The following is a 16,748-nucleotide window of genomic DNA, read 5'->3' as shown; positions in this document are numbered from 1 at the left end:
TTAGCAGTGAAGCAGATTGATATAAGCTGTCACATTGCAAATTAGTCAGAGTTCATTTTGTTTTTCCTGCAAGATGTTTAAGTCAGCAGGGACAAAAAATAGAAATCCTCAGATTGACAATGTTTGTGAATTCTGACTGTGCTCACTACATATTATATAGATGATGACGGGCGGGGGAGGGAACATACCGAATGTTCCACCCGAAGGGTTTGAAATGCTATTTCGGGAGGCTATAAGTCCCATGACTTTGTCTCGAGACTTATAACATCCCTCAATAGCATTTCAAACCCTGAGGGTGAAACGTTTGGTACATGTTCCCAACAACAAAAGTCACCATCTGTTATATTATATGGGTTAGTCAAATTATCACACTTCCGTACGCATTACAATAATCGGACATCTGCTTTTTCACATTGTATGGAATAGGCAAATTTATCCTATCGATTGCGTGAAAAATATGATCGTTCAATCGTTTGGTATCGTTTGTCATTTGTTACGTGAAAATGTTTTCCCATGGGCGAACATAACAAATGTGCCTCCATCACATGACTGTGTTTAGCCAATCATTAACCGGTATTTGACTAACCCATTTAATATTGTATAATGAGAATCATTAAGAGTGAAAATTTCATCAAAAAATTTTTGAAGTATAATCTCCATATACGAGAGGGCAGCATTATTACACACATTGGGACTTTAACCTGAGCCACTTAACTGCATGGCAAATAATGCCACTGGGTATTAAAGCTACTTGCTGCCAAACAAAAAAACAATAAAAACAATGCTATCATTTGCAAAATAGATATATTGCAATTCATATCTGCAACTTTTTCAAGAATAAGATATACAAACAAAAATTACAATAACAATGACATTTATAAGGAGAATTAGTGAAATTTTCAAATGTTCCAAACACAACCCTGATACAAGATACAATAGATTACTGCATTTTCTCTTTCATAACATAGCTTAACAGTTGCAGGGGGCATCACAACAAACTTACTTATCCATAAAGATGCTTGATGAGATGACAGCCTTCTTTTTTTCATTACAAAACTAAGGAAATCATCTCTTGGATTTACTCATACTTACACACACAAACACACACACACACCCACACACACACACACACACGGAAAAGAGTGCAAGCGAAGGGGGTGGGAGGATGCACAATGACGTGGTTTCATTTTACTTAGAAAAATAATGGATAATTAATGTGGTTATGCTTGAGATAATAAAACATTCACATGATCATTAATTTCTCAGCAGCCAATAAAATTCTTGGGTTATTCCAGTGAATATAATTGTAGGTGTGTGTTGGGTATCAATGAATGTTTTGTGGGATACAAAAAAAAAAAATGTTGAAAGCTTGAGGTAGAAGTTTTTTTTTTGTGTGTGTGTGTGTGTGTGTGTGTATATATATATCAGAACACAAATGTTGCTTTTTGAAGAATATTTATATTGTCTTGTTTAAGAACTTTTACTTGGTGGAATAAAAGGACCAGTATGAGTAAAAGAGGAATGTATACAAATTCTTACAGCCTTCTTTAAAAAAAAATAATGCTATTCAATTTAGATTCTTTGCAATGCCACAAATAAGATTGCAATATGTTACGTACATAGGGTACTAATAACAGTAGAGTGTATAAAGCATAACGAAGGATGAGGCAAAGGCTGTTTCATTCTACACAATTTACCTATTCCTTTGTCTAATTTTAGAGATGTATTAGCTGTCCTATGATTTATATATTGTTTTCTATGCAGTCCTATTACGAAACACTAAGGCAAATAGTTTAGGACACAAGCAGATATAAGGAAAATGTGTCATAAAAGGAAAAAGTTCTCAGAATGCCTGAAGACCATTTTTTCCCTTCAGGTGCAGCAGACTTTCCATGACAAATAGAAGCAATGTGTTCTCAGAATACTTTGATGGGCGAACATCATGAAATTGATGACTTTTGTTTTTAAAACAATATACAGAACGATCCATCCTGAGGGTTTGCAACATATATCAGTGGTTAAAAGTCCCTTTTATAACAGCATTTCAAACCCTTCAGCTGGAATATTCTGTATGTTACCTCCCTAGCCAGACATCATGAACTTGATATGATTTTCACACACTAGAGTTGTCTCATTACTGTTAAAAGCCTTCTTTAGTAGGTCTCCCCCCCCCCCCCAATTTCTATGTACTACCAGATATTGATGACAGCAGATGCAAAATTAGTAGTTTGGGCACATCAATGGCATATTACAATAATCATTATCATGCTACTGGCCTTTCAGAGGACATCCGAGTTCTTACTTTGTTTGTTCCTCTGTACTTTGGTTTGCTAGTTTGTTTGTGTTTTTTTGTGTGTGTGATTTGCATACAGTTTGTATTTTTTTTCTAATGCAATGATACAAGAATCATAAAAATAACAACTGTCACTCATTTTTATACTGTACTTGAATTGTTGACTAATTTCTGTGAATAGAATGTACAAATGTAAAATGGATGGTTAACAAATTAGATACATATACCAGACATGTTGATTGGAACTACTGAATTCTTTTCTCATTACCTCCTCTGCCAGTTCTGTTGCATACTCAAGATCAAGCTCATGCAGGGTCTCGATGTGGTCATTGACAAAGGCAATGGGGACGAGAAGGATGTTCTTCTTGCCATTCTTTGTAAGTCCCTTGATGGCCTCATCTGTCTGAGGACCCAGCCATGGTAATGGCCCTACCTTAAGATGGAGACAGACAGAAACAGACCATAATGGCATCAATGCAAAGGTACCATAGAAGTATGAAATTAAATATTACATAATTATACATTTCAAGAAGTCAATTTACAGTACTCACAATCAGAATATGAAACAGCAAACATTGTTACTAGTCACTATGATAATGATAGCTATGGCTGATCACAGTGGGTTTCACATATTCCACAATGACAGTGATATCACTACTACTACTACTACTCAGGCGCGCCGGAAGCAGTTTTGGATTGGGGGGGCAAACATTGGAGGGGGCTCAAGATTAGACCATGCATATGTTACACAATATACACATACACACACACACACACACACGCACACACATCTATTATATATATATATATATATATATATATATATATATATATATATATATATATATATATATATATGTGTGTGTGTGTAAAGTGGCGTACGGTGGGTCGAAACATGGGGGGAACCATAAAGTAATTTTGACGGTCTGTATGCTTGTGCGTGTGTGCGTGAGCAATAATGGGACTACAATACATTACGGAATGTGATACATTCAACAACGCAGTCATTGAGGAACATTGGAAGTTTTCCTTACATGGATTATGGAATGACGGTGTGAAACGATCGACAAATTACATACTGTCAGCAACATAAGGTGAATGGCATAACAATAAAATGCGAGCGAGCGAAGCGAGCGAGCTTGAAAATTTTGATATTCTACAGTTCCAAAACTGGAGTTTTAATTGTAGCTATATTTCGCTTTGAAATAAATGGGGGCGCATCGGGCGCATATGCTGGCAATTATTGGCAGCAACATTAGGAGAATGGCATAACGATTCAATGCGAGCGAGCGAAGCGAGCAAGCTTGAGAATTTTGACATTCTATAGTCCCAAAACTGGGGTTTGTAGCTTTATCTTTCACTTTGGAAATTAGTGGGACGGCGCATCGGGCGCAACTGCTGGCAATTACTGGCAGCAACATTAGGAGAATGGCATAACGATTCAATGCGAGCGAGCAAAGCGAGCGAGCTTGAGAATTTTGACATTTTACAGTTCAAAAACTCCCGTTTGTAGCTATATCTTTCGCTTTGGAAATTAAGGGGGGCATCGGACGCAACTGCTGGCAATTACTGGCAGCAGCATTAGGAGAGTGGCATAACGATTCAATGCGAGCGAGCGAAGCGAGCGAGCTTGAAAATTTTGACATTTTACAGTCCCAAAACTCCAGTTTGTAGCTATATTTATCTTTCGCTTTGGAAATGAAGGGGTGGGGGCATCGGGCGCAACTACTGGCAATTACTGTCAGCAACATTAGGAGAATGGCATAACGATTCAATGCGAGCGAGCGAAGCGAGCGAGCTTGAAAATTTTGACATTCTAGAGTCCAACAACTGCCGTCGTAGCTATGTTTTTCGCTTTAGAAATTAAGGGGGAGGCGCACCCGGCTCAACTGCTGGATGCGAGCGAGCGAAGCGAGCGAGCTTGAAAATTTTGACATTTTACAGTCCAAAAGCTGCCGTTTGTAGCCATATTTTCCCTTTTATTCATATATACATATTTATTTTATTTTCTTTGTTTATTCATTTATTTTTATTATCATTATTATTATTTTTTTTTTTTTTTTTTGGGGGGGGGGCTTTTTTGGGGGGGCAAAAATGCGTTTTGCCCCCCCACTTTTTGGATTGGGGGGGCGGCCGCCCCCCCTGCCCCCCCACTTCCGGCGCCTATGCTACTACTACTACTACTACTACTACTACTACTACTACGACGACTACTACTACTAATTCGTGGGCATGTAGCTTCAGCCTATGCCAACTTGGGTTTCATAAATGAAGTTGCACCTCCAAACCTGTCTAAACATGGCTGTCCTCAGTGCATTAATACTATCAAGGCCTGTGTCCTTCTTCAGTACACTGATGAAAAATGGCCCTACTTCTTCCTCTTTTTGCAATTCCCTGTTTGGGCTCCCAGAGTACAGGCAATTGGCAGATAGCTTAGATAGGGTGTCGTGCACAGGGATACCACATGAGCAATAGGATGGTGTCACATTGTCCCCAAATTGACACAAGATGGCAATACCAATATAGAATTATCCATTTCATGAGAAGATGACCCGAACATGGTCAAAAGTCAACTAACAGCCAAAGCAGATACAGAAAGTCACATGATGGCATCTGAACCACACACAAAGGCTACACAAAGGCTACACAAAAATGTGAATGAATATTGAGAAGTTTACCCAAAGGACACACATATGAAAGACAATGGCTACACAAAGATTCTGCCATCACTCATGATGCTGGAGCTGATGGAGTTGAGAAACTCCACTGGCGGTTACACCAATGGCTCAAGATTACGTCACCAATGACCCCATGTTTATACGATCACAACCAAATTTTAACATTTTATCTATCATTGTTCCATCTTTAATCAACTCTGGAACAGCATGACGCCTGCTTTAAAATGATTAACAAGTGTACTCCTAAGAAAAGGCTTGAGATTAGTAGTCGCCCAGTGGCCCGTGGCCAACAGAAATAGATGTCAGGCCATCAAAAATTTGTGAGTATGCATTTTAATAAACTATAGTGTATTCCTCAAATAGTTACAAGGTATTTGGCAGGCAAGGACTTGGACCCCGTTTACAGTGCGAGGCTCGGCGATGGCTCGGCCGCGGCTCGGCCGCGGCTCGGCCCTGCCCCGCTTCAGTGTAAACGCGCAAAAGGCCAAATGCGAGGCCAAAATTGGCCTCGCATTTGGCCTCGCTCTGGAGGTGGTCTCGGCCGTGGCCGAGCCACGGCCTGTACTATTTCGCTGTTCAGGATATTAACCCCCTCAACGTCGAAAACTAGTATAGTTTAAGGTGGTTTTGTCTTGCAAATGATTTTTTCCTTCGGCAAAGGCCTTTGCCCGAACGGCGACTTTGTCGCCACAGAATTCATTTGGCAAAGGGTCTGAAAACCAGACAATACCAAATTGCATTTGTTTACAAGCAAATTAGGTTTCGCTCAAGCTGTGAAATGCAAATGGACAAGCAAAAAAGAAAAAGATATCTTCAAATATGAGACCTCCATGTCTAGCACTCACCTGACCAGTGCACTCTGCCTTCATGGCACTCAACCTGAGGCAAACTATTTTGAAAATCTTGAAATTGGGCAACACCCTCCTAATTGAGGGTATTTGGGGCCCTGTCCTAGAGGCCCAGATGGGGGTACTACCATCATTTGTACAAACTATGATCCCCTCCCCATCGGTGACTCCTGCGATTAAAACTCTGCAGTTTCCAAGGAGAAAATGATCCTGAAAAAGCTTATGCATGACTCGCAATGCACACCATATGACAGATGTATGATGGACAGTGAATGATTGCAATAGCTTGCTAGCGCCATTTAGCTCATTTAACGTGAGCTAAAAATGGAATATCTTACACTCTTCTAGATAATGTCACATCTTGAAATTTCAGCTATTCAAAGATAGACAAAACTCTTTCCTTGATACCTTGAAAACAGCCTGAACATTCTCTATAAATATGGCACCAGCAACTTACAGTTCCCTGATGTGATGGTTAACAAACAATCCCCACATCATCAGAGGCTTTTATATGACTGTTGTTATACTGCTTTTACTATCAATTACAGTCACACAGTCGCTCCCATTGACGACCATAGTTTTTCATGCCATCTGGTGGCGCTACACTGGGGGGGGGGGGGGGGGATAGATATGGCAATTGTACACATCGGTAACATGTCAAATGTTCATGAAGATTCAAGGATATAAAGAAAAAAAAGTACTGTATATGGGCAATTCCACGGTAACTGATGTTACACGTAAGGATTTTCATGAAATTGTTTACCTTGTAGTTTTGCGAATGAAAGCACCTTGGGCTTGCAAGTAGCATTGATGAATAAGTTCATGAGAATGAAGAAATAGGTGGAAAGTTTTTCTCTCAAACTGCATTTCTTATCACATAGCAAGTGAAAATGTGGCGGTAACTGACGTTACGGAAAAAGGACATGGGAAATTATGGTGTAGATGTAAATGGAAATATCTCATGTCCCTGACTTCTAGCCTTTATGTGTTTAATATGGCAATACACCTAGGTTCTTAGGAACAGGTGTGCGAAATAATGTGCACTTTAGTTGTCTCCTTGTACCACCATGCCAATTTCAGTGAAGGCATGACGGTAACTGACGTTACGTAACTGACGTTACGCTTACATTTGCCATAGGGTTTACACATGCAAAATCATGATTGGGAATAGCTATGTGATATTTCATAATTCTGACCATTCAGAATGATTTGGTTGATATGGAGTCATACCTTGGTTCATCAGTCATAAATACACAATGAAATGAAACAGTAGTCCATTTTCTTTGTGTTCTACGAAAACTTAAAGGTAAACATGTCAGTAACTGACGTTACGTATTAACTGACGTTACACATACTTTGCCGTGGGGTTTACAGAGAACTGATTTATTTAACAGGTTATTATACTAGTGCAATGTACCAGTGACAATCCCAGGCAACTACAGCAACAAACTAGAAATATCACTTAAGGTGATTAATACCCCCGCCCCGTGACGACAGTCTTACCCAAGGAATGATCTTTCCTTGATCTTCTACCATTTAAATGCCGTTACCATGGCAACGCAGCTTCCGACACGTCCGAAAAATATGTCTTGCACATCTTCCCACCAAGACTATTGTGTGTGCCACATTTCATAAGCTTTTGTCAAAAACTGAGGAAGTAGTTCAATCCACAAGATCTTTCCTTGATCTTCCGCCATTAATATGCCGTTACCATGGCAACGCAGCTTCCGACACGTCCAAAAAATATGTCTTGCACATCTTCCCACCAAGACCAATGTGTGTGCCACATTTCATGAGCTTCAGTCGAATACAGAGGAAGTAGTTCAATCCGCAAGATCTTTCCTTGATCTTCTGCCATTTATATGCCGTAACCATGGCAACGCAGCTTCCGACACGTCCGAAAAATATGTCTTCCACATCTTCCCATCAAGATCAAGGTGTGTGCCACATTTCATAAGCTTTGGTCAAAAAACTGAGGAAGTAGTTAAATCCGCAAGATCTTTCCTTGATCTTCTGCCATTAATATGCCGTTACCATGGCAACGTACTTTCGGGTACTGTCAAAAAATGCGTCTTGCACATCTACAACCAAAGGCATACATCTGTACCAAGTTTCATGGAAATTGGGCAAAAACTGAGGAAGTAGTTTGCAACACAAAATTTTCCATCATTTTGGCTCATAATATGTGAGCTGTTACCATGGCAACATACTTTTTGTCACTGTCAAGAAATGTGTCATGCTGACCTATATCCTAAGACAAACATTCAATATGAATTCCATGAGAATTGGGAGAACACTGATGAAGCAGTTTTGCCATGAAGCATTTTGCCCTATATTTTACCACTAACATGCCGTTACCATGGCAACGCACTTTTTGCCACTGTGGAAATATGTGTCTTGCACATTAACATATTCAGATGAACATCTGTACCTAATTTCATAAAAATTGATCAAAAACTGTGGGAGGAGTTCGCGACGCAAGATTTGTACCCATTTTTGCCCATAATATGCCATTACCATGGCAACGTACTTTTGGGTTCTGTCAAAAAATACGTCTTGCACATCTACAACCCAAGGTACACATCTGTGCCAAGTTTTATGGGAATCGGTTGAAAACTGAGGAAGTAGTTCACGACGCAAGATTTGCAACGGACCGACCGCCCGACCGCCCGACCGCCCGCCCGCCCGACCGCCCGCCCGACCGCCCGCCCGACCGCCCGCCCGACCGACCGACCGCCCGACCGCCCGACCGTCCGCTGATTCCTATATACCCCCTTCAAACTTCGTTTGGCGGGGGTATAATTAAATCAAAATCTAAAGACACAAATAATATTGGGTAGGCCCTTAGGGGGCACCCCCCCCCCCCCCATGCCATAGCACAGTTGGGCAAAAATAATGTAAATGCACAAGAGGATATTTCTTGACATTTGTCTGAAGATTTAAGTTTTATTCAACATTTATGATTACACAGAGCCATTAATAGATTAAGCAGTTCCAAGTATAAATATATTGACATGAGTAAGGGCTTTTTTGTTGTTTGTTTGTTTGTTTTTTAATGAACAGGAAAGTTTTTATCTATATAGAATGCTCCACCCATAATACCTTGTAGTACTACACAAAACATGGATACTTTTGTGCTTGAAAAAAATATCAAAATATCTTCCAGGTCATGGGGAAAAAACATGTATCAACTCATAAATATGCATAAATATGTATGAAATCTATTGTGATATATTTCTCCTTCTTTTCTTTATTTTACTCCTGATGATCTCCATCATCAATTGATTTAAATGAAAAGTGTCGCACTTTTAATATTTCTCTGTGAAGAAGAAAAATAAATGCTTTTTTGGTCAAAAGAGCATTATTGTTTTATTCCTAGCTTGAAGTAATTGAACTGTTTTTCTTTTCCTTTTGACTGATATATCACGGCTTGCAAATACATTCAAGATACCAAGAAATCGGACTTTGCAACGAAAGAATACTAAAATCAATATAAAAAACTCTTCCTGTTCATAATTATCATGTGTTGTATTACAAAATGTCCCTGCATGAATAGAATATAAAGTAATCAACAAATACACACTGTATGAACAATTTTTTTTTAACCCTATAGAATCCTCTCTCACTTTGAGCAACATCAGTTTTTTTAAAATAGAAAATGTGGTTAACATGCAATCATGTCACTGATTAGGCCTACAAACTTTGGTAGCTTTATCATCCGGTAGGACTGGGAATGTACTAATTTGAGTGCATATACTGCATGTGGCAAACTAAACTTCCAGATGATTTAACCTTAAACTTGTGCTGAATCAAAAATTGAAAGCTCAAGCCCCCCCCCCCAAAAAAAAAGATAATCATGGTAAATGAATGAATAAATGAATTTAGAAATAAAATAAAATTAAAAAATATATATATCCAAGGACATACCATGGTAATGACATCATTTCCTATGAAAGGGATTGCTGCTCTTTGTTGTAAGTTGACTTCCCAGATGTATTGAAATGGCCAAAAGTCAAAAAAATTTGCCTCAGTTATAATTACTGTCATGGTAACTGACGTTACATACTCGTGTATGACGTTTCGGTAACTGACGTTACACATTTTGTAGTGTTCATTTTGACTCTCCAGTATGCCAAGTATCCTTATTTCTGGTATTAAAATAAAGGCATATGGGCATACATTAGAAATCCCAAGTTACATCATACAGCTCACTTCCTTTGATGAAGAAACTTTAAAAATTCCTTGTATTTGGTAACTGACGTTACATCCATCATTATCAAAGTAATTAACAGTTTTTATCAAATTCTTTAAAGCTACCAGCTTTTTTTTCTATCGTGTGGTAAAAGACTTCTCTGGTAACTGCATACATATGAAAGATTGTTGTTTAGAGTAATAATAAAGCGGATATACAGAGAGTAAGTTATGTGACAATACACTCTTTTCACCATTGAGTTATAGGCATATTTTGGCAGCCATTTTGAAAATCAAAATGGCCGCTTTTATTTAAAAACATAATGGTTCTTAAAACTTCAACTCAAGTACTGTCTGAAAATGTATGGCGTTTGAAACAAATATCATTTTGAATTTTTGGCACCTGTGTCCTAGTTACCGTGGAATTGCCCATATGCCGAATATTTCGCGAGGTTTTTATTTTCACAAATTTCGCGAGTCAGGCGCTTTTCACGAAATTAAAGACACACGAAAATATTGACTCTGATCCTGATGTGGATGTGACATATGCGTGTACATTTCTCCGTTCAGTACAGGACTCCATGATCGCGAATTTAACCACTCGCGAAATAGTTGGGAATTCCCGATTGGCGAAAATTAAGACTCATGAAATATATGGCGTATACAGTACCTCATTACACTTCTTATCCCATTCCCTTTTAAAAGTCGCAGGTAGAGGCCCATAGTCTTTACAGTTCTTGTGTCAAAATTCTGTTGGCATGGTGTCTCCTTTAAAAAAAATTAATTTTCCGAGGTTGGAAAAAGGCAAATCACTTGGCAGTCTTCTTCAAATGCAGTGAGCTCAAGGTAGTCCTCACAAACTACAAAAAACTTTGAATACTAAAATGTTGTGATTTCCAGCTTGGTTGTACTGAGGTCTCAATGCCACATTGCACAGCTTTCCCTATCTTTCCACTGGGAATCACACACACACACAAAAGAAGAGATTTCCCTGGGCAGTTTTCACGATTGCTAATACGGACTATCTATTGGCACACAGGCATTTTCACGGTGAATTACCTTGACATGCACGCACTTGACGTGTTGAACACATGTTACCTGTTGTCTCTACTCATAGAGAACCCACATGTATCCAGGCACGATATCAGTAGGGCTGCTCAATGTCACAACATTTGGGCTTGTCAACTCATTAACATAAATTGCACCGAAAAGGTGCATTTTGAAAATAAAATTATGGACTGTGTTGTTGTGTTATTGTGTTTTTTCTTGTGCAACATGATCTGTAATGATTAGAAAACAATATAATTAAAAAGAGAATATCACTACAGTTTTCTTTTGGGCTCATATACTGTACTACCTATACAAAAGTCCTTCCTTCATTACATTACTAGTTATCTCCGCCAAGGAAGGAGGAGGTTAAGTGATCATCTTCATTGGTTTGTCTGTTTGCAAAATAACTCAGAAAGTTGTGTATGGATTAAAGAGATGGTACAGTATTGGTGGAGATGAGAATTGGGCTTTTAACTTTTTGCAAGACACCAAGAAAACAATTATGATATAGTACAGAGCATACCATTTTAAAAGGAATTCAAAGTTTATTTGATGAAAATCGGGTTTGGAATGACTGAAACATCCCCCCAAAAAAGTAAAACAAAGCGATCGTAATAAAGTGTGGGTCCCACACTTTATTAGGACCCACGCTTTATTAGAATCACTCTTTTTTGGATATCTCAGCCATTTCAAAATCAATTTTCATCAAATAAGCATTTAATTCCTCATAGAATTACATGCTCTTTCATTTTTCATAAGAGGTTTCTCATTATCTCACAAAAAAATGTTAGAAACCTGAAATTAGGTCTCAACCAAAACTGTACGATCCCTTTAAAATGAAACTTGCGTAAAAGGTTGATATTGACACAAAGAACACCTCATTCAATTTTGGTAGTGATCCGGGGCTTTTTATGGATTTTTGAAGGATTTTTCATCTTTTGGCATATACGGCTATTAAACGAACTTGGGGTTCAAGCTGCGCGTACTGGAGGTTTACATACATGCACTAAAACGCATGCCGCACTCTGCTCGGGCAGGGCACCATGCAATGACATTAACAGAAGGCTTCTATTTTGGGAAATAAGTTGCTGGTTTGGCACAGGTCTGTGCTCTCTCAGTGCTTTTCAAGTTAAAGTTGTGTTAAATGTTATTATCTAGTGGGAACTAGCATTTATTTGCTCCATTTAAGCAAAATTCTGCACAATGTTCAAGTTGGCTTTAATAACAGCATAAACTAAAACAAGTAGTATGATAGAGATTTCATCAAAATTGGACCGAAACAAAAGAAAGGCATCAAATTTAACTATTTCCCACATTTTCACAAATCAGCAAAATCAGTAGAAACTATGTGTGCAAATTAGCTAAGGAAATGGTTGTTGTCTATAAAGTCTCAATTTGACTAAATTCTTCACTATTTCTTTTTTATTTTTGTCTTTGGCATCAAATCAATACAAACCGGAGCAATTTGACTGCTGCAAAGATGACTTGGATGCCTCCACTTCTACACAATCACTATATGAGTTGTATGTGTGCACGGATCTCATTCATAATTTCATGAAGTTCACTGATCTTGACCACTGACCATGGATTGAACTGTAGTGTATTCAGCACAATGGAAATATTTTTAAGTCTATTTCTCCGAACTAAAGTAAATAATATCATAACTGGACAATTACTTTATGGAATTTATGACCAGAAAATGACATAAGCTATTTGTGAATTTAAAGACCTAATAAAATGTGTGCAAAATGTTTTAATATGCAAAAGACATGTAAAATATATGTCATGATTATCAATGTAAATATGTTTTCAGTGTTGTTTCTGTTTTTATCACTTCTAGAAACTCCCCCAAATATCACATTTTTGGAGGACCTCGTTGCGGTTTTTGCAAAAAAATATGTCACGTGACCAACACCCCTAAGCCGATTGATGACGTATAAGCACGGAGTTGTGCTCAGTTAGCAGACACCACTCAGCACTAGCACTTAGATTACTAGCTTGGTACACGCGCGTACACGTTAGCTAGCCCGGCCAGGCCCGGCGCCCGGGCCCAGGATGTGCGCTCCCGATCGACCCACTGACTGTCGACATGTACGCATTAGTACCATGTACATTATCACTAAGTTAGCTTGCACAAATACCTGGTGTCTCGAGCACAATGTCTTCCCCTATATGGGTAAACTTCGACATTGATGATGATGATGATGATGATGAAGACTGCAGCTCTGACGATAGCGGAGAAGAAGAGGAGTCACATGAAGTTGAAGGGGAAGATGGGGAGGGAGAGGCAGCCGATGAACTAGAACGTTATCGTGGGGCTGCACCTTACCGATATGAACCAGCTGCATCTCCCGCTGCCAATGCAAGAGCGAATGAACATGGCACCAAGTCCGAGAATATAAGACCCCACGGATACGATCGCCTGGGAAATACAGAGTGGTATGTGTGGTATGCCCCCATAGTTTAACATTAGAAAGGATCCTACTGTATTCTACATGATTGACACTGTAAGTTGTAACTGTTTGTCTAGTAAATAGTAGAAGAACAGACCCAGCTCGCTCACAAAGTCAGCGGCTACTCCGGCCGCCGCAAGCGGAAGCGTCCCGGCCATGGCCTGGCCTGTCGGCAGGCGCTAGCAAGTTAAACTAGTAGATCTAGTAGTAGTCTACTAGTAGTAGTAGTCTACTAATGTTAGTACTACTACTAGTAGTAGTACTAGTACCACCAGGTCTAGTAGACTAGTAAGTAGCAATAGTAGCAGAATCTTTGGTACCGCAGTAGTACAGAGGCTACACTCTATACATTAGGGGGATTAGATTATGTTACAGGATGGGTCGTGGCCCTCCCCCCCCCCCAAAAAAAAGGCCTAACCAGTTTCCCAAGGTCAGTTTCTGCAATAATTGTTATCAGTCTTAGATGCGCCATTTTCTTAGGCCGTGTTTATGCTTCCCCTTTTCGGGCCAGAATCAGCGTTTTGAAACATGATTAGTGCAAAACGCAGTTGCGTTCATGCTCACTTCGATAGAAACGCTGATTCAAAATGCCAATCCAAAACGCACAAAAAGGTGCGTTTACGATCGGCGTTGGTCTGACTAATCACGTTTGATGGGGAAGCATAAACGCAACAGCATTTCTAAATGCGTTTAGAGTGACGTCATCTAAACGCCTTTCCGGTTCACGTGAAAAAGCGCGCGCCTGGCCAGCCAGCTACCCTGGCCTGTGCAGTTTTCCCATGTACTGTGCATACACATGTCTTTCCCAGCTGCTCTCCCAGGCCAGGTCACCGATCGCAGCGCGCGCTCCAATTTGACCTGCCTCTGCTGAGGTAAACGAAGCAATCGCAAATGCTCTTTCCATGGCTCGAAGAAAGTGAGCATAAACAGTGCTCCCGTGAACGACGTTTTGAATCAGCATTTTGAATCAGTGTTTCAAAACGCCGATTCTGCCTTCGCAAATTGAGCATAAACACACCCTAAGAAAAAACATACCAAGATTAGGAATGATCGTCAGTTCTGGTCGAGTAGTTTTTGTTTTATGATACAAATCATACTGTGGAAGGAAGCCCCACCGCCATGCTTATCTACCGATGAATGCCACACGGTGGGGCTGAATTCACGAGTATAAACAGGCGAGTCGCCGTGGTATTAGTACAGACACGCAGTGGTGGGGCCTATTTCATGAGTTTGCCTACAAATCTATGTAAGCTTAGCGTTGTCCGAGTGCGAAGTATCCTTCTCTCACCACAGTCTTCATGGTCTTAAAGTGAAAATAATGGATATTCAAACGTACCACAGTTGTAATCTGTATTACTGGCAGTATTAAATCCGATACAATTCATCAAATATTCTTTTGTCCAAAGGCTTAGCCAATGACAATAGTGCAGCGCAGCGCTAGCTATGCGCTCGCTAGCTCGCTCCCCCCGCCAGCTAAGCTAGCCGCCAGCGCCAGTGCTGTTGCTGCGCTGCGCTAGCCTTGCTGGCTCGCTGGCTCGCTGGCTATGGCTAGGCTGGTCGGACAATCGATACCGACGACTCCGATCTTTGACGTCATCACAATTTAGAAGTGATAGTGCGCCGCATGTGGCGAAAGTATAGAAAGTTTTCCAAAATCGAGGAAATTGCATCTATTATGTTAACAAATATAGAACAAAATTCAGAACAGTAAAAAAACCCGCACGACCACAGAATTACTTAGAATCTAACATTATTACATCATTATGAGAAAAATGTCTAAACCATTTTATTAGGTCTTTAAAGGCACAAGAAAATATTGACTCTGCTCCCGACATGAATGTGGGATGCATGCATACAGTTTTCCTTTCAGTACTGTACTTATCAAAATTTTGCAAATTTAACCACTCACGAAATCATTGGAGAGTCTCAATTCACAAAAAATTAGACTCGCTTCATATATGGGATATACAGTATCAGGCAATTACTTGCATTTTACATTTCTTACCAGATATCACCACTGGACATTCCTACCTGTAGTCATGGCTAGAAAATGACATCTTAAATAAATGTAAAGTGACCTTTGACCTACTGCTGCCACCATGTTTATTCCAATAATTGTTGATTTACATCTACTCCAATCTATTACCTCACAAACGCCACTGGACATTCCCAGCTGACTCGAAGTAGTGGATGGCAAAAAGTTTTTGGCACAATTACTGTGACCTAGCTTTCATCACTTGCATTTCATGAAAACATATTCATGTACCAAATCATATTACATGTACTACACTACTTCCACATAATACAAATACTGGGGAAAAACAAAATTTTAGTAAGTGCATAGGAATTAAATTATGCAGGTTTTCATACTTTTATTAATGAAGAAATAAAAATTTTAGTCAATAAAAAACCCCCAACATTTCTTGCACGGTGTCATGTGTTCAGGTCTGTTTTGTGGAAATTTGATGTACATGTATTTCACTGGCATCAGTTCAACTGAAACATTAATTTTTTGTTCTTTTTTCACTCCAAAAATCTAGGCTTTTTCTTTGAAAAGCACATAATAAAAATTCACCAGGCAGATGCAGTCCCCATTACTCCTGAATACTGCACTGACAACCTTACTCAATGACATGAATATTTGATTGACTTAATGAATGAAAATGACTTCACATTGCTCAATTAGTTAGTTCCCCATCATGCAGATTCAATGCATACTTTTCAATCTTGATCTAATTTACTGTTAAACGAAAAATGTTTGTGTGCATTTCAATTTTGCAAATTTTGCAAGAGTCAAAATTCACAAAATTAAAATGCACGCAAAAATTCTTGTCTACACTATATGTGTTGAATGCCAGTGACAAATTGCAAAAATTTCATGATGCGAAAAAACCTGTCAGCTAAAATTCACGCAAAAATTTCATACTGCAAAAATGCCATGCTTTACAGTACATGAAACTGAATTGTTTGGTATATCAGTGTACATATCAGAAGTACCAGACAAGGGAGTTGTTCACTGAACTTCATAGCTGGTCATTCACATTACAGTCTGTTTCCTGTGTGTGATGATTTATTCATTGGCTCTTTTTATCTCCCACTGTCCCTCTGTTTGTCCCTCTCACACTCTCTCAGTGATCAGTTTCAGGAAGAAAAAACAGACTTGATGTTCACTCAAGCCTTTTAAGTCTCTGAATGCATTCATCGTCAAAACAACCCCTCTACCAGCTTCAAATGT

The 16,748-nt window shown here is 39.3% G+C and overlaps 1 protein-coding gene across 1 annotated transcript in view; it reads right to left on the bottom strand.

Annotated features, from left to right (window-relative positions):
- LOC139716887 (ferrochelatase, mitochondrial-like) overlaps positions 1 to 16,748 on the bottom strand; it is a 140,150-nt gene that overhangs the window by 5,437 nt on the left and 117,965 nt on the right. The window contains exon 9 of the mRNA XM_071628447.1: positions 2,562 to 2,726. Coding sequence (XP_071484548.1) covers positions 2,562 to 2,726 — 165 coding nt within the window. The remainder of the gene's footprint in view (positions 1 to 2,561; positions 2,727 to 16,748) is intronic.

The sequence above is a fragment of the Diadema antillarum genome, unplaced genomic scaffold (assembly GCF_040938485.1).
Source record: "Diadema antillarum isolate AM-2024a unplaced genomic scaffold, OU_Dant_1.0 scf00000001, whole genome shotgun sequence".
NCBI lineage: Eukaryota > Metazoa > Echinodermata > Echinoidea > Diadematoida > Diadematidae > Diadema > Diadema antillarum.
Note: the sequence above shows the minus strand (reverse complement) of the source record. Positions and strands in the feature narration are given on the sequence as shown.